General features: G+C 33.0%; 1 protein-coding gene across 1 annotated transcript; it reads left to right on the top strand.

Annotated features, from left to right (window-relative positions):
- The first annotated feature begins 841 nt into the window (after positions 1 to 841).
- LOC142548223 (NAC domain-containing protein 37-like) lies at positions 842 to 10209 on the top strand. Its single transcript, XM_075656540.1, has 3 exons — positions 842 to 1079; positions 1594 to 1869; positions 9590 to 10209. Exons 1-3 carry the CDS (start codon positions 905 to 907, stop codon positions 10144 to 10146), a joined length of 1008 nt encoding a protein of 335 aa, XP_075512655.1. The 5' UTR covers positions 842 to 904; the 3' UTR covers positions 10147 to 10209.
- Positions 10210 to 18703: the final 8494 nt, after the last annotated feature.

The raw sequence follows: 18703 nt of genomic DNA, 5'->3' as shown, positions 1-18703 counted from the left end.
TTCTTTCTTTTCTATTTATCCTCCATAGTTCCATTTACAAGTAGGCGTGCATGCTTAGGAATATATATATATATATATATATATATTAGGGACATCACATTGATAATAATGGATTCAGAAACTCTATTAGGAAGATAAAATTATTATAGCCAAGAAATAAGAGGAAGCAAATAGAACATAAGAAGAAAAATAAACTATTTCGAAGAACTAAAGGGTGGAATTTCCCTTAAAAACGCTCACGATCAAGTTTCGTTCACTGGTCCTCTTTCTGCTACATTAATTTCCCTTTTTTTAAATCTCGAGTAACCAAATTGAAAATAAAATATGATTCCCTAAGTCGGGAACTCTTTTTCTTTCTTTTTTTTCCAATTATTTCCTCATTCTTTAGTATTAGGGAATTAATATGTTAATTAACTTAAATTATACCATGTTGCTTCTAATTCACCATTAGCCAACACAACATCATAATCATCTGTCAGTTTCTATCTCTTAACCTCTCTTGTTCTTCATTAGGAGCACTGCTTAATCATTTGCTTTCCCATCATATCCAACTCTCATTATTCTGATAACCCAACAAATGAAATTAAAATATATATATTTGAAACTTACAAAAATAAATAAAAAATTAAAAAGGGTTTTTTAAACACGCGTTGAATACCTTTTAGAGATAAAATGTCAAGTTCTGCTAACCACCAAATGTGCTGATAATTATATCTGATAACACTTGTCACCTTTTGATACGTAGGCTTCATGATTTCGTTTTTTTCTTCACCTTTTGTTTAACTTTTTTGTTGTGCTTTGTATTATATAGCTTGGCTATGATTTAGAGATGATGGAATTAATGAAAGAAAATAAGTGGTTTTGACTTGTATATGTGGGGGTTGAATTTGATGCAGAGACATTAATGATGGATCCAAGTATGGAGTATAACTCTTGTGTTCCGCCCGGGTTTCGATTTCATCCGACGGACGATGAGCTTGTTGGATACTATCTTAGGAAGAAGGTTGCTGCACAGAAGATAGATCTTGATGTTATAAGAGATATTGATCTGTATAGGATTGAACCATGGGATCTACAAGGTATCAAGCAGCTAGTTAAGATTTCTTTTTCTGTTAATTTTACTTTTTTGATTAGGGTTTCCTCAATATATTTCGATTTCTGACATATTTTTACGTTTTGATTGATCTTGAGGTTGCTTAAATGACTTGGGATCATCTTAGGTTGGTCCTTTCAGTAGGTTTTGCGCTCGTTTTGATTATTTATCGGAGGAAAAAGAACGACCAGATCGATCTTGGATGATTCCCGAAAATCTATTTTTCGAATTGCGATTGAAAGTTTGTTACTATTTTCAATCTTTATATCCTATTCTTTGATCAAATGACGCACATCACGAAAACAAGTAATACATAATGACACATTAAAGATCTTTTGTCATTTTTATGTTCTTGATAGTCTAAGACTATTCTATAGGCCTGGGTTATACATGTTTTCACTAGAGTTAATAGAAAATTAAACTCTCCGGTTGCGTATATAGCACGATTAAATAATTCATATATTTTCATAAACCATCGTATTTTTCTATAATACCCTCAGATAAATGTCGAATCGGGTATGAAGAGCAAAAAGAGTGGTATTTCTTCAGTCACAAAGACAAGAAGTACCCAACTGGTACAAGAACTAACAGGGCGACGATGGCCGGGTTCTGGAAGGCCACCGGAAGAGATAAAGCAGTATACGATAAATCGAAACTTATCGGTATGAGGAAAACCCTAGTCTTCTACAAAGGAAGGGCACCAAATGGGCATAAAACTGACTGGATCATGCATGAGTACAGGCTTGAATCAGAAGAAAATGGTCTCCCACAGGCAAGTTTCTTCATTCACCCATTTTTACAGCCAAGTTGATCAAGCATTCAAGCTAGTCTCCTATTTAAATTTTAACATCGGGAATTTTTCAAATATCCAATTTTTTCCTTCAAATTTTTATAGTTTATTCTAATGCAAGCCTTATTCAAGTAACTTTTGATGGTTACTAGCCATTCATGAATGAAAAGTAAAAAAATTGATCATGAATACTAATATTTACACAAATTATTTATATGCCTACGACTCGTTTCCTCGTTAATTATGCGTAACAACGAGGTAAATATGAGACAAAAAATCATTTAATTTCTATAAGCAAGGGGCCATTTTCCCCCATCTTTTAATAATCTAGCTAGGCATGCATTTCCTTTGCATGTTCCATTACATGCAAATGCAATCCCTTAAAGAAAGGTAATTCTTTCTCCGTAGTCAAAAGGACCTTTTTTCAGACAATGAACGACGTTCCTTCTCCATTTAAATCATTCTTTCGATGAATATATAAGATTCAGACATTATTCGACTTTTTAAAGTTCGTATCCAAATCCAAAAAAAGGGATATGATCGTTTGATTTTCTTTGACCAAAAAAATCTCAAAATTTGTGCCTCCGATGTCAGAAATTTTTCTCAAAATCATGTTTTACGTATACATGAAAATTATATGCGGAAATAGATCGAGTATTACCTCCGGCCATTGAAAGCTTTGAAATTCTCTGATTTCCTTTCGGTTGAAGCCTTCTAAACACTTCAACACTCCTTTAGATGGTGTATTTTCTGTATGAGATTGGGTGTTTAGGGACCTCAATGCCTTCGGTATTTATAGGCACACTCATACCATCACCGAGTATTTTTGGAGCTCGAGATTCAAATCAAATTTGTATACGCATCTCAATTTTCAAAATTTGAGGCTGTCGTGTACAAATTTTCAACACGTTTATTTTACGGGTCACAATTTTCTTACATTCTCCCACTTGACCCGTGTATCTCATTTATCATAGGAGAAATTAAAATACATGAATCATGGCGATAGGTCATCTAAAAACGATTATTATCTTCCATGTATCACAATGTATTATATCTCTCAAATAACTTAATGAATAAACCCTATGTTTATTCGAGGTCCAACTTTATTGATATTTTTCATGATAACTGAATATGTACATAACTGAATATGAAAAATATCATAACTTAATGAGTTTCATTAATTTTGTTTTTACAACAAAATTACGTAAAAGAACCAAGTCCCATTCTTTTTGTATGATCCTTGAATTTCAATGGTGGCATGCCTTTAGTCAAAGGATCTGCAATCATCAATTCAGTGCTAATGTGCTCGATAACCATGGTTTTATCTTTAACACGTTCTCGTATGACTAAATACTTAATGTCGATGTGTTTGTTTCGACTACCACTTTTGTTATTTTTAGCCATAAAAACAGCAGCTGAATTGTCACAATATATTCTTAATGGCTTAGATATAGAATCCATAATTCTAAGCCCTGAAATGAAACTCTTCAACCATACACCATGTGAGGTTGCCTCAAAACAAGATACGAACTCAGCTTCCATAGTGGAAATAGCAGTCAATGTCTGCTTTGCACTTCTCCAAGATACAACTCCACCAGCTAGCATGAAAATATATCCTGAAGTGGATTTTCTTGAATCAATGCAGCCAGCATAGTCTGAATCAGAGTAGCCAATTACTTCCAAATTTTCAGTTCGTCTGAACATAAGCATATAATCTTTGGTCCCTTGAAAGTACCTCATGACTTTCTTTGCAGCTTTCCAATGATCTAAACCTGGATTACTCTGATATCTTCCCAACATCCCAACAATAAATGCAATGTCAGGTCTAGTGCAAACATGAGCATACATCAAGCTTCCAACAGCAGAAGCATAAGGAAGTTTTTTCATTTGTTCCCGCTCTAGATCATTCTTTGGGCATTGACTCAAATTGAATTTATCGACTTTCACAACGGGAGCTATACTTGGTGAACAATCAATCTTTCATCCGATATCTCTCTAAAACTTTGTTGATATAGGTTTCTTGAGACAGACCTATAATACCTCGAATTCTGTCTCTATGTATCTTAATGCCAATGACATAAGATGCCTCACCCATATCCTTCATATCAAAGTTTTTAGAGAGAAATTGTTTCACTTCATATAACAAACCCTTATCATTGGTTGCAAGTAATATATCATCTACGTATAGAATAAGGAAACAAATCTTGCTCCCACTGACCTTCTGGTATATACATTGATCCATGGGGTTCTCAACGAATCCGAATGAAGAGATAACATCATGAAATTTTAAATACCATTGACGGGAAGCTTGTTTCAATCCATATATAGATTTCTTAAGCTTACAAACCAATTGCTTACCATTACTAGAGAAGAATCCTTCAGGTTGTTTCATATAAACCTCTTCCTCTAGTTCTCCATTGAGAAAAGCCGTTTTCACATCCATTTGTTGTAAATCTAAGTCAAAATATGCAACTAATGCTAGAATGATACGAATAGAATCTTTCTTAGATACAGGAGAAAAAGTCTCCTTGTAGTCGATTCCTTCCTGCTGAGTGAATCTTTTAGCTACGAGTCTTGCTTTATACCTTTCAATGTTGCCTAATGGTCTTTCTTTGTTTTGAAGACCCATTTACATCCAATGGCTCTTAAACCATCAGGCAACTGAACAAGATCCCGGACTCCATTAACTGCCATAGAATTCATCTCTTCTTTCATAGCATTAAACCATAGTTTTGACTCATTACAACTCATGGCTTGTGAAAACGTTTCAGGATCATTTTCGGCTCCGATGTTAAAATCCGATTCTTGTAAATACACAACATAATCACTAGATATTGCTGATCTCCTTATTCTAGTAGATCTCCTTAGGTTGTTTGGTTGATCAACAATTTTTTGTTGTTCTTCATTAACAACTTGATCTACTGGATTTTCATCAGCAATTTGTGGAACTTCAGTAACTGGTTGTCTAACACCCATTTGGTCTTGAGGGGTGTGAATAACGACCAATATGTCATTTGAATAAGAGGGTTGTTCATTAATGTGATCATTCTCAAGAATTATGTCATTTGAATGATCACTCCCACTAATCAAATCATTCTCAAGAAATTTTGCATTTCTTGATTCCACAATTCTAGTGTTGTGAGATGGACAATAGAATCTGTACCCTTTGGATTTTTCGGCATACCCAATGAAATATCCACTTATAGTTCTTGGGTCCAGTTTCTTTTCATGTGGGTTGTAAACTCTTATTTCTGAAGGACAACCCCAAACGCGTATATGTTGCAAACTCGGTTTCCAACCTTTAAATAACTCAAATGGCGTCTTTGGGACAGCCTTAGTTGGAACTCGGTTTAATATATACACGGCTGTCTTAAGAGCTTCAGTCCACAAAGATTTAGGAAGTTTAGAGCTACTCAACATGCTTCTCACCATGTCCAATAATGTTCGGTTTCTCCTCTCAGCTACGCCATTTTGGTCAGGAGAACCAGGCATAGTATATTGGGCAACAATCCCATGTTCCTGGAGAAACTTCGCAAACGGACCAGGTGCTTGTCCATTCTCAGTGTATCTACCATAATATTCCCCACATCTATCAGTTCTCACGATCTTAATATGTTTTCCACATTGTTTCTCCACTTCAGCCTTAAAAACCTTAAAGGCTTCTAGTGCTTCGTTTTTATTATGAAGCATGTAGATATACATGTATCGTGAATAATCATCAATGAAGGAGATGAAGTATTTCGGACTTTGCATGTCCATATCTGGACAACAAATATCTAAATGTATGATTTCTAATATTTCTGTACTCCTCTTGGCACCCTTTTTAGACTTATTGGTCTGCTTTCCCTTAATGCAGTCCACACAAGTCTCAAAATCAGTAAAATCTAAAGTACTGAGTACTCCATCATTTACTAATCTTTTAATTCTTTCTATGGAGATGTGTCTCAATCTCCTGTGCCACAATATAGAGGAATCTTCATTTATAACACATCTTTTAATACCTCCTTGAACATGCATAGTGGTGTTATTATTTTGTAAAGAAATAGAGAAAAGACCATCAACCATTGTACCATTTTCAATAATATTTGATTTATAAAACAAATTTATTGATTTATCCAAAAACTGAAATGAATAACCAAAAGGTACAAGTTTTGATACCGAAATTAAATTCCTAGAAAAACTAGGAACATAAAAGGTCTTTTCTAATTTTAAAATATAACCACTATTCAACACTAGGCAGCAAGTCCCAATAGTCTCCACATGCGAAGACATCTTGTTTCCTGAACAGATGCTTCGCTCATTTTCTATTGGCTTCCTTATGTTTTGCATACCCTGCAAGGTATTTGTAACATGGATTGTAGAACCAGAATCAATCCACCATGTGTTATAAATTATATCAACCATATTAGATTCATAACAGACAAATGAAGTAGGAATACCTTTCTTTTCAAGCCAGTCCTTAAATTTATTGCAATCCTTCTTAATGTGTCCCGTCTTTTTACAGAAGAAACACTTGGATTCTTTCTTGATGTCAGGTTGGGGTGAAATTATTCCTTTCCCTTTTTCCTTAACTTTGGCTTGCTTCTTAAACTTTCCTTGTGTGGTCATAAACACATTATCACTTGTTTCCATCAACAGCCTTCCTTCCTCTTGAACACACATATGGTCCATACTGCTGTGGAAGAGTGCATAGAATGTAGTGCACAAGAAAAGTCTCAGACATTTCCACTTCAAGTGTCTTGAGCCGAGCCGCTATGTCCCGCATTTTCATGATGTGTTCTCGCACACCTCTCACACTGGTGAGCCTTAATGAAGAGAATTCCATAATTAGGGTGCTTGCAAGTGCTTTATCTGAAGACTGAAACTGTTCATCAATAGCCTTCAGTAATTCTTTGACATTATTATGTTGGTCGACAGAACCACGCATACCAGCAGAGATTTTGGTCTTTATGAACATTACGCAGAGTCGATTAGATCGCTCCCATTTTTCATAAAGATCAACATCATCCGGAATGCTGTTTTCAGTAATAGTAGATGGTTCGTCTTTCCGTATAACATAATCAATATCCATCCACCCCAATTGAAGAAGAATTCTTTTTTTTCAAATTTTATAATTATCGCCCTTTAGATCGGGAATGTCACATTTCATATCAGAAAAACTCGCAGGTTGCATAACTGCACAAAATATAATATGCTTAATTTTGAGACAATATCATGTTTTACCAATGTAATTCATGTATTTTTTTAAAAAAAAATCTAGTGACATAAAATTTGCTTGTGGGCTAAAATTTTAATTCAATAAGATTTTTCTGTAACTTTATGATAAAACTATCAAAATATATTTTCCTTAACTCCTGTGGGTAAATTAAGAAGAATATAATTTGATATTTTAACCTAATTAGTTATATAAATATAATAAAAATCCATGTGGAGAAAAATTTATTATGTCTATGTAATTAATTACAATTGATGTCCATTATGTGATCCAAATCCACTTAATGCATAATTTTTCATAATTAAGGATGCTGTAGTTATTCCTCAATTATTTAAAATTATACAATTCACCGGACAAAATTTTGGCTTTACTTAATGCTTTATATAATAATTATTTCGCAATCAACACTTTCCAAGAGTGCTCACAGGAAAGATAGGTAGGGCTAAGGCCCTTCAAATACCTAACTCCTAGTCAGAGCAACGTTCATCAGGGAGACCAGTGGCTAGTCAAGGCAGTTTAAATCGATCTATGAAGAATTCCCTCAGATCATGTTTTCTCACGTCACCTTATAATTATTTTCATCTTAATTATCCACATTTATGTGAATCTTTATAAGCCAAAATTTTTCATTAAATAACTTTATATTCACATTTTTATTTAATATGAACAAATACGTTCCCCATCAGTTTTTCTTTTCAATCAGAGTAGTGATAAAGTGAGGATCACAAAAAATGTGGATTCCTCATCAGTTTTTCTCTTTTATCAGAGTAATGATAAAGTGAGGATTATTTGTTAATTTGTGAATATCTGAAATATTTTAATTTAAATATTATATTCATATCTTACTTGATATGTTCATTTCAAATTATAAACAACTTAATATAATTTAAATATGAACACAATGTGAATATTGATGTACCAATTATTTTTCAATATTATTTGCATTTTAATTTTAAAAATAAATGCAAACATAATATTAAATTTGCATGTACACATCAAACACTTATCTATAATATTTGACATTATATATAACATGCAAAAATAATTTCTAAACATGTATTAGAAATTACGTCGAACTTGGATTATTTAAATGTGTACAAATTATTTAACCAAATGCTATATGTCTACCGAATTAAACATATAACTTAATAACACATTAATCATTATTTATTTATTTATTATTATTATTATTATTTTAAAAACAATAATAATAATTAAATTGTTACCCATAATTGACACCAATTTCCAACGACAAGTTTTTGATACCAAGTCAAATAGTGGGTCCCACATTATTATTATTATTATTATTATTATTAAAAATAATAATAAAAATAAAACTTTGCAGAGACTTTAATGAGAAGGCATATTCACGTGATATGTTTAAATTTGTTTTCATGCATTAAACAATTGCTTTAATTGTAATGTAAAATTCTGAAAACTTTCAACGACATTTCCTTTCAAATGGGCCATGCAAATTATATTTCATATTAAATTCACTTATCAGAAGGAATTCAGAATGAATATAATACTTCGTCTTCTTTAAGATTTCTGAAAAAAAAAAAAAAACCAGTAGCATGCACCTTCTCCGAAAATTTTTTCCTCCCAAAAATTCTGATTTTATTTTTTCAAGATTCAAGGAAGAAATTCAAACTCCGATCGAGAACACAATTATAAGGTAAGTTTCTTAATATTATGATCTTCAAACTTTAAATTTCAAGTTTCTTACGTAAAACTTAAAAATTCTTTTCCGAAAATTTCATGATATGAAAACAAATTTTCAAGGCAGAGGTATAACTGCTATGATACCAGATGTCAGAAATTTTTCTCAAAATCATGTTTTACGTATACATGAAAACTATATGCGGAAATAGATCGAGTATTACCTCCGGCCATTGAAAACTTTGAAATTCTCTGATTTTCTTTCGGTTGAAGCCTTCTAAACACTTCAACACTCCTTTAAATGGTGTATTTTCTGTATGAGATTGTGTGTTTAGGGACCTCAATGCCTTCGATATTTATAGGCACACTCATACCATCACCGAGTGTTTTTGGAGCTCGAGATTCAAATCAAATTTGTATACGCATCTCAATTTTCAAAATTTGAGGCTGTCGTGTACAAATTTTCAACACGTTTATTTTACGGGTCACAATTTTCTTACATCCGATCCCGATTTTAATGTAACATACCTGGACAAGAATTTGCCTATTTACTCTAATATAATTTTAAAAAATTATAATTCTCACAAAGAAAAGAAATTATGCAAGTTCTAACTCAGTTTAAACTATGAAGTGCACCTCTAATTATTCTCAGCATCCATGCAGTCTTACTCATGTCCATGCACATTTCCAGTCATTGCCAATGGGCAATGAGTTAGTTCTAATACAGATTAATTAACTAAAATTTCAATAAAACAAACATATTTTCCTGATAATTATCAAAATCATGCAAGCGATTCCGCCATGTTCATTTTAACAAACCTTTTGCAGGAAGAAGGTTGGGTAATTTGCCGGGCTTTCAAGAAACGAAGCATAACCCAAACAAAGAGCTCCATTTTAGGGTGGGACTCAGCCTACTATTATCAAGATGTTGATGTCAGCAAAATTATGGGTTCCATCGATCAAATAACGAAAAGCAAACCCTTAAACTGTCTAGCCGAAAACTTGGCCTGCAAACAAGAATCAGATTATGCTGCTGAAACTCTAAATCTCGTTGAGCACTCCGATCAATTTGTGCGGCTTCCAGAGTTAGATTCTCCGTCCCTTCTTCCAGTAAAAAAACCAAGCTCCGTAACAGAAGTGCGTGCTAGCAATGAGGATGATAATGATGATCATTACATAAAGGAATACTGTAAGTCAAAGAATGTAATGGATTGGAGAGATCTTGACAGATTTGTTGCCTCTCAGCTTAGCCATGGAGATGCTGAATATGAAGGTGATCATAGGGTTTCAAGTTTTGAGGAGTTGCTTACGTGTGGGGAAGAAGGACCAAATTTGAATGATGCAATCTTGAGTGATTGTGATATTGGAATTTGCATATTTAATAAATGAGTTTAATTTGTTTGTAAATCAAGACGAATTTGTCAATGAAATTTGGGACAAGTTTTTTTTTTTTTTTTTTTTTTTTGTGTAACATATAATTATGGTTGGGAATGATATAAGATTTCTAAAAATATTTGGATGTTAAAACTTTTAAATAGTATATATATATTATAAAAAAAATCATTTTCCAAAATTAATTTTAATTTTATACCAATCTTATTAAATATGAAGAACATTTATTTTGACAAAAACTAAAATAAATGGTTTAGGAGAATGTCTTTGCAGCATATATAATTTAAAGAACATTTTGATCAACTTACTTGAAAACTACATAAAAGATTTTAAAAAATATTTTAGGAATTATCTCTTTAGAATATATTGTGTATACATATAACTTAATAAACAAAAATTATGTGAAACGATCTCACGGATCTTATTTTGTGAGACATACCTTTTATTTTGGGTCATCCATTAAAAAATATTACTTTTATGCTAAGAGTATTACTTTTTATTGTGAATATCGGTATAGTTGACCCGTCTCACAAATAAATATTCGTGAGACCGTCTCACAAGAGACATACTCAACATCATATGCTTAATTGTAGTTATTCTATATTTTCTATATTTAATGATATGATATAACATAAGGAATTAGGAAAATTAATTTTAGGATACTCATCGGATCGAATAATAGTGACTCTACATTTCTTGCTTATTGTGTAGAAAATACTTGCAACTAATAATAATAGGAGACAAGATATTTATGGAAAAATACCTAATTGACTAGCATTTTGTTGTTAAAAACGTCATATATTTGCTTGGATTCGATTCACATGGACGTTTGATAACACGTATTTACATATATATGTGTATGCGTGCGCTCCCAAAATATCGCAACTATTGAATGTATACACAATACTTAAAGATAGTTACATTATTATAAAATGGATATCTTGCATAGGCTGAGGAATATTTTTAATTTTTTTTATCACAACATTAAGGTTGAAAATCAAATTAAAAGTTTAGGCAAGTGCGAAACAACGAAGATTTTCTGCTTTCTTCCTAGCTTATATATTTTATCGATCACCCCAAACTTTATTGCTTGGAGATTCATCATACCCACCTAATCCACAAACATTTTGGTTGACTACTAAACGAGGAAATTGAAATTACGATTTTTATATTTTGATTGTCTACGTTATCAAATTTTAGTTTTAGCTTGTTATATATATTATTTTATTAATTTTTCCTCATTGTATTAATGTGATTCCTACGCATCTAATGTCACGTAAATATTCTTATAAAAAATAATGAACTAAAATCACAAAACAAAGAACTAAAAATGTCAAAAAATGACACATATCGAGAAGAGGGAATTTTCCCAATGCTATAAATATCGGAGACTAATTATTTCATGAATTAAAGAGGTGATATTACTGCACTTCTACCTCCTTTACCACTGAACGATCATTTGAGGGCAGTAGACTTTTCAACCATTTTTGTTTGATTGAGATCGGGAGATACTTGAGTTGGTGTATCTGCTTCTGTCGACCTCTATCTAAAAAGGCTGCGGTGGCTCTCGTGGATTTCTCCGAAAGTGCCGCAATATATATATATATATATATATATGTATATATGTATATATATTGGTTGAGTGATGAATGGGTGTCATTGCGGGGCCGAAGGCATGCGCTAAGCAACGAGGATTCTATTTCGCATGCTTTGTCTATACAATAACCCCCACTCAAAACAACACACACTTCCTCAAATACATTAAAAAAATATTTCACACGTTACCATATATATACATGTATGTATACTTGTGTGTCGTGTGCGTGAAGAACATGTAAATGATATGAAAATCTTGTACAACATGTAGTTGGAAAATTTTTCATATTTTATTTTGGGTCTTGATTAATTAAGTATTAAAAAATTTGACTTTTCGTGCAACAATTTTGTTATTTGTTTTTAAATGTTAGTGATGTGATATCAGAAATCGGCACCACATCAACAATGGACCAAAATTTTTGGAAATAAAAAATAAGTGTATTAAGACCAAAGTTTGACAAATTAATACATTAAAACAGAAAAAATTAAACAGATTAATGAACCAAAAAATTATTTTTCCAAACCTGATCTCTTTCTACCTTTCTCTAGCTGGGTCGGTGAAATATAGGGGTGATCACGGTGCGGTTTTGTGGTTTTTTTAAAAAAATTCAAACCGAATTGACATATGCGGTCGGTTAGTGTTTTGAAAAATTAATTGCGGTTTTACATAAAAAATTAGCCTTGCGGTTTTGAACGGTTTCGAGCTGTTGCGGTCGGTTTACGGCTTTTTTAATGAAAACTATTAGAACATATATTCTAATTTATTTGAAAACAACAACAATATATTGTCTTCAAATATAAAATATAGTTCAAAACATATAAAGATCAAAATAGATAAAACAATAATCAAGATTCAAAACTAAGTTAATAATTTAACAACACAACACATTCACAACAAAAATGACATTTACACTATTTTATCTTTTTTTTTTTACTTTTAAACTTCAAACAAAATATTGTGGCAAAAGAAATAAATACTTTAATAAAAAACTAATACGAAGAATAATTAAGAAAAAGATATGTTTTATTTGTAAGAATAATAATTTTGAAGATAGTTGGGATATAATGAATGATGGCTTCTTTATTTGAATATGTTGTTTACAAATTATTATAATTTAAGGCTCAATATTATGGCAGGCGGTTTAGGCGGTGCGGGTCGGTGCAGTTCTTGGCAAAAAAAATAATCGAACCGTGTATGCGGTGCAGTTTATTATTAATATTTTTAATCGCGGTTTTTATAAAATATTATGAAAAACGGTGCGGTGCAATTCGGTTCGGACGGTTCGGGCGGTTAATAAAAAAATTTGATCACCCCTAATGAAATATAGAGGGATGATTTTAAATTTTTTTGTAAAAAATTTAGTTGTTGTAGTACTTTTTTGTCTTTTTTTTTAAATAATATTATAGTCTTTTTTCGTTTAATCCATTATCAACATTCAGCAAATCCTGTAAAAAATTTAGTTGTTGTAGTACTTTTTTGTCTTTTTTTGTAAATAATATTATAGTCTTTTTTTGTTTAATCCATTATCAACATTCAGCAAATCCTAATATACAAGGCTTTTGTGAGGCCCGGGGCCGAAAAGGGCGGGGGGTGATCGCCGGTGCCATCAGTTGCACGGACAATGAGCGGCTCCTGGCAGGCTTCTAGGTGGAGGAAACATGAATGAACCGATCCACACGGGAATGAGAGGGATTCCGAGACTGTTCAATGTAATGGACTGTACAATTGAAAATAGCTTAAAAGATTTGATTTGTACTACTCATATCACGAAAGTGCATCTTCTTTTCGGTAGCTCATCACATAAGAACTTCAAAGTTAAGCGTGCTTGACTTGGGGCAATTTTGGGATGGGTGACCTCCTGGGAAGTTTCTCAGGGTGCGTGTGAGTGAGGACATAAGCACACTGGAAAGACTCGTCTTGATATAGTGAGGACAGTCGTCGAATCTGAGACGTTACAGTTGGTATCAGAGCCGATCTCTCTTAGTACGGTGTGGTTCGGGGACGAACCAAACGGAAGCTGGTGGGCATGTGAGGCCCGGGGCCGAAGAGGGCGGGGGTGATCGCCGGTGCCATCAGTTGCACGGACAATGAGCGGCTCCTGGCAGGCTTCTAGGTGGAGGGAACATGAATGAACCGACCCACACGGGAATGAGAGGGATTCCGAGACTGTTCAATGTAATGGACTGTACAGTTGAAGAGGGCTTAAAAGATTTGATTTGTACTACTCATATCACGAAGGTGCATCTTCTTTTCGGTAGCTCATCACATAAAAACTTCAAAGTTAAGCGTGCTTGACTTGGGGCAATTTTGGGATGGGTGACCTCATGAGAAGTTTCTCAGGGTGCGTGTGAGTGAGGACATAAGCACGCTGGAAATCCTATTGTTAAGTAGTTTTACAGTGTGTTTGGCAACCAGGATTTAGGAGGATTTTTTGGTATTTGGATTTCAAAATCCTATTTTTACTGTTTGGCGAGGTGATTCAAAAAAAGAATTCGAATTTATTTAAAATTTTATGGGATTTCATGGGATTTCAATGAGTATATCCAAATCCTATCAAATTTGATAAGATTTGGTGGGATTTTGATTTTAAAAACATACAATTACTTTTTTATCCAACACATCATTCTCATCAACACCTCATTCTCATAGTCAACTTTCTCCACCAATAATTTCTACATGGTTAAACTTTTTTTTTCTTTTAACTTTTTTTTGAAGTTGAAAGATTTTGCTTAAATTTTATAAATTTCGTGTGTTATTTACTGATTAATATAATAAAAATTATAGTAATTACCAAAGTCTCTTTTTATGTTTAATAATTAATTTTATGTTAAAGTTTGAAGTTGTTTGATGATTTTTTAATTATTATTTTATGTGCACTAAGATTAATAAATAATAATTAATTTTTGAATTTACAAACACAAATAATAGAGAAGAATTATTAATTTCTAAACTTCTTTCGGTTATTTTTGTTTATATGATTTCTAAGGGTAGTTTAGTAAAATTTTACAATTCCAAATTCGAATCTTTTTTCTCCAAACAAGAAATGGATTTGTAAATACAATTTTTAAATTTTAAATCAAACACCAAATGGAATTTCAAATACTTGAATTTCTAAATCCAATTCTAAATCTAATTCCAAATCCCATAAAATCCTCCTAAATCCTGGTTGCCAAACACACTGTTAGTTTTCATCTCCCATATTTATTCTTTGTTTTCAATGAAAAATTCAACTTATGTAGAACTTACGTTGAGGATAAAAAATAGAGTAGGGGTGAATAAGTTTTCTCAACAAATATTTCAGTTTAGATAACAATACTGAAATGAAATTCTTGTCAGTTGGGTTCTCAGTAAGTCAACAGTAAGAACTATGCGGAAATAGACTGACCGAGACTTGTTTGAACAAAATGACTTGTCAAAACTTAGTTGGGTTATCGAATGAAATGTAAAGTAGGTAAACTGAAAAGTAGATTGACACAAGTTTGTTTTTGAATGTTTGGAGACTTCAATACTGCTACGTCACCTCTTCTTCCTCACGAAAAGTTTGCATCAAAAGACTTTGATAATTACAAACAATTTGAAATCACTCACTTCATTAGCACTTACCATTGCTTAACTGAAACTTTTAGTAAACTTTAATCTTAATCAGCTTGAGTGGTAAGACTTCTTATTCACAATTACACATTTTTCACAGAAATTCTAAGCATGAATTGATCATAAAATGATCAGATAATAACTTATCGGCGTGTGATTTCTCTTATCAGTTTGGCTCGCAAAAAGCTTTTTCAAGATGATACAATAGATAAGTAAATTCAAAAATTCAGAGAGCCAGAGAGCTTAAGAGGCTTGTCAAGCTAATCTATTTGTAGACTTCATCTGAAACCGTAAATTTTTTAAATCATATATTCATTTTCAAATATAGATATCGTTGATGACATGTCATCGTCTTTTTTGACATTTTCTGGTTGTGCGCGTTAATCTTGATAATTTGTTGAGAATCGACGACTGTTGGTACGAAAAACTTTATTCGATATTTCAGTTGGACTCTGATTCTTAATCACGGATTTTACTGATATTCTTTAGAGAATGTTTGGATTTGGATTGACTGATCGACTGAAAAAAAATGTCAGTTTGATTCCATCAATTGTCCTTAGATTAGTTTGCTTGTCAGTATCGATTTTATACTATTAGTTTAGATTGGTAGTTGGTTAGACTCTTAGAAAACTTTTGCTCATGAATATTCAGTTTTCTTCTTGAATTCAGTTAGATTAGGCTCTGTAATTATTCATTAGATCAATAGTCTTGTTAAATTATCAAAACTTACAATATTCTAACAATTACATATTTTTGGTGTTTGACAAAATTATGCCACAAATTATTGAATTCATTAATCTCAATATAATATACTACTGAGATGTCTTGCTGACAATACAAAATTTTTCTTTAAGCATTATCTTCTATAATGACTAGAATGCTTGTCAGATGCTTATTTTGTGGATTAGTTGGCTTTGGTTGATCGGAAGATTTAGTTGACTTCTTTTCTTCTTTTTTTTTTTTTGTCAGCACCAGATTGTGCCTTCAAGTAAGCAAGAACATATGCTAACTGAGAACTCATGCCATCAATATTCTCATTGAAATTAGCTTGCATTTCCTCTATCTTGGTGCAAATTTGAAAGTTATTGGCTTTAATTTGTCCACCAAGATGGGTGGCAATAGCTAGATGAGTCTTTTAAATATGTTCCAGTCGAGTGAATATGTCGATCATGCCCCTAGATAGATCTGACACTTCCTTGAGCATATTATCTTTAAATGACTTCAGAGCTTCCTAAGTATTCAGATCGCTCCTTTTAAGAATTTTGCTGAAAGTGGAGATGGTAGAAAGGCACAAATGAATCTGGTCCAAAGTGTTCTCATAAGTTATACCCATATATGGAGGAAAAGGCTTTTTCTTGGAAGTTCCTTGGAGATAACTGTAAAATCAGGAGCATGACTACTTGAAGGACACTTGTTCAATAATCAGAACACCTGAATCAGTCTGACTAACAAATGCCCCAATCTGCTCTTCTTCAACCTGATTGATTTGCTCTGCATCAGTTTCTGTAGAAGCTTGTTCGGTCATTGAAATTTCAACAACCTATTGCACTATGCATTTAGTGAATGCAACTTCATCAGGTTCTATCATGAGTACAACCTCATATAGGATGACTCTTTCTTTAGAAATCACTACATCGGTTTTTTTAGTTTCTAGAGATGCAGACATGAGTTTGCTCAGAGTGATATCATCATCATCATCTTGTTGTCATTGTCTAATGGATTGCACAACTTCTTTTACATTTTCCAAAGTGATTTCCTCAAGGGTGGAGATGAGGCAATATCTACCTGAATAGCAAGCTTGGCTTCCTTAGGATCTAATTCAGTTGGGTTTTCAAAGGTAGACTGACATGAAGATCCAACAACCTTCTTGTCCTTGGTATCCACTGGCTTGAACCGATTATGATCATTTTCCCAAAATAATACTATCATCTGTAATGAGACAAAATCCATGTCCAGTTGATTAATCATTGTTATGTCGTCAAAAGCTATCAGGCACGTGGGATCGTGGTTTGATCTTTGTTTGTCACAAATAGTAGTCAATTTATGAATCTTCAAAAGATCAAAAAGATAAGCTCAGTGTTGAAGAGCTTCAGAGATGACTACGATCTTCGCTTGATTCAACATTGCCTTCACTAGTACTATGTACGTTTCCAACACATAATTCTTTTTCAATTTTTTGTGAAGGTGACTTTCCGAAAATCTACCCATCCATTAAAAAATTTATTTTGTCTTTAGCAAACTCATTTAATTCATCCATCAGCTTATCGATTTGCGTCTGCACGGTTGATATAGGCTTAGTTTCCTCAACTTCGGCAACCTTTTCTTTTCATTTTCCTGAAACCAATGAGAAGGTAGAATCAAGTCTTGATCTGGTTGATTGGATTGGATCTTTAATTATCACTCATTTTGTTGGTCGTGGAAGAGAAAGAGCTATTGGCATACTGTTTTTTCTTGGCGGAGCTGCCACGTCTTTCAGTTTACCATTTGTACCTGCGAAATAGGTACCGCTTGTATATGAGAAATACATACTGCCTTGATTAGTGTAGGTACTAGTGTGATTTTTGTTGTCCTTGGCTTTTTCGGAGGAAGAGAGAGAGTTGTACCCTCAGAATCACTGGATTAATTAATCAATTTCCTGTTTGGCTTAGAGTTAGAAACAGTGTCCTTACTGACCTTCTTCTCCACATATTTCTTCACTGTAGCCATTTCAACTCTAATTTCTTTGTTAACTGCCAGCAGTCCTACAATAAGATGATCAATTCTTGTCCCTTAAGCATGGGAGATAGAATGTTAGCTACAGTGAGAGTCTTGAATTTATGCAGGGTCACAGAGTTACTCAGCAAGGCTCCTGCATATTCAAACAGTCGGCTCAAAAGGATGACAAAACCTGTTGGTTGCTTCTCTTTCTGAATCATCGCCTTCAAATTATGAAACAGAATGACTGACAAGTTAATATTCATTCTTGTGACAATGGCTGCCATCACCAAGAACTTTTCGGTGGTGAAGGCATCAAAAGAGCATGCCTTGGCCAGAATACGCTTGGCCAAAACATCAGCCAGTAGTTGATACTCCAGCTTTATTTTTTTATTCTTTACCGATGTCTTGATTGGATCACTAGAAGCATATAACTTCAACTTCATATCCTCAAATCCCTGTTGAGGACATTCAAAGAAGTCAGTTAGCCCTTCATAAGGTAACTGGAATAGAGTTGAGAAGAAATCTTACTCAATACACAAACTGTCTTCACTTAAGGCATCAATAATTTTCTCATCTTTAGTAACTTTCCCTCTAGCATATAAACTCTTCAACTCTTCAACTCAGCCACATAGATATCCAAAGATGAACTGAGAAAAGTCTTGAGTTCAG

This window comes from Primulina tabacum, chromosome 6 (assembly GCF_025594145.1).
Source record: "Primulina tabacum isolate GXHZ01 chromosome 6, ASM2559414v2, whole genome shotgun sequence".
NCBI lineage: Eukaryota > Viridiplantae > Streptophyta > Magnoliopsida > Lamiales > Gesneriaceae > Primulina > Primulina tabacum.
This window is presented reverse-complemented; position numbering and strand designations above follow the sequence as displayed.

Coding starts and splice junctions, on each gene's coding strand:
- LOC142548223 (XM_075656540.1), top strand. CDS start 905: ATGATGGATCCAAGTATGGAGTATAACTCTTGTGTTCCGCCCGGGTTT. Junction 1,080..1,593: donor TGAACCATGGGATCTACAAG/GTATCAAGCAGC, acceptor TAATACCCTCAG/ATAAATGTCGAATCGGGTAT. Junction 1,870..9,589: donor AAATGGTCTCCCACAGGCAA/GTTTCTTCATTC, acceptor TTTTGCAGGAAG/AAGGTTGGGTAATTTGCCGG.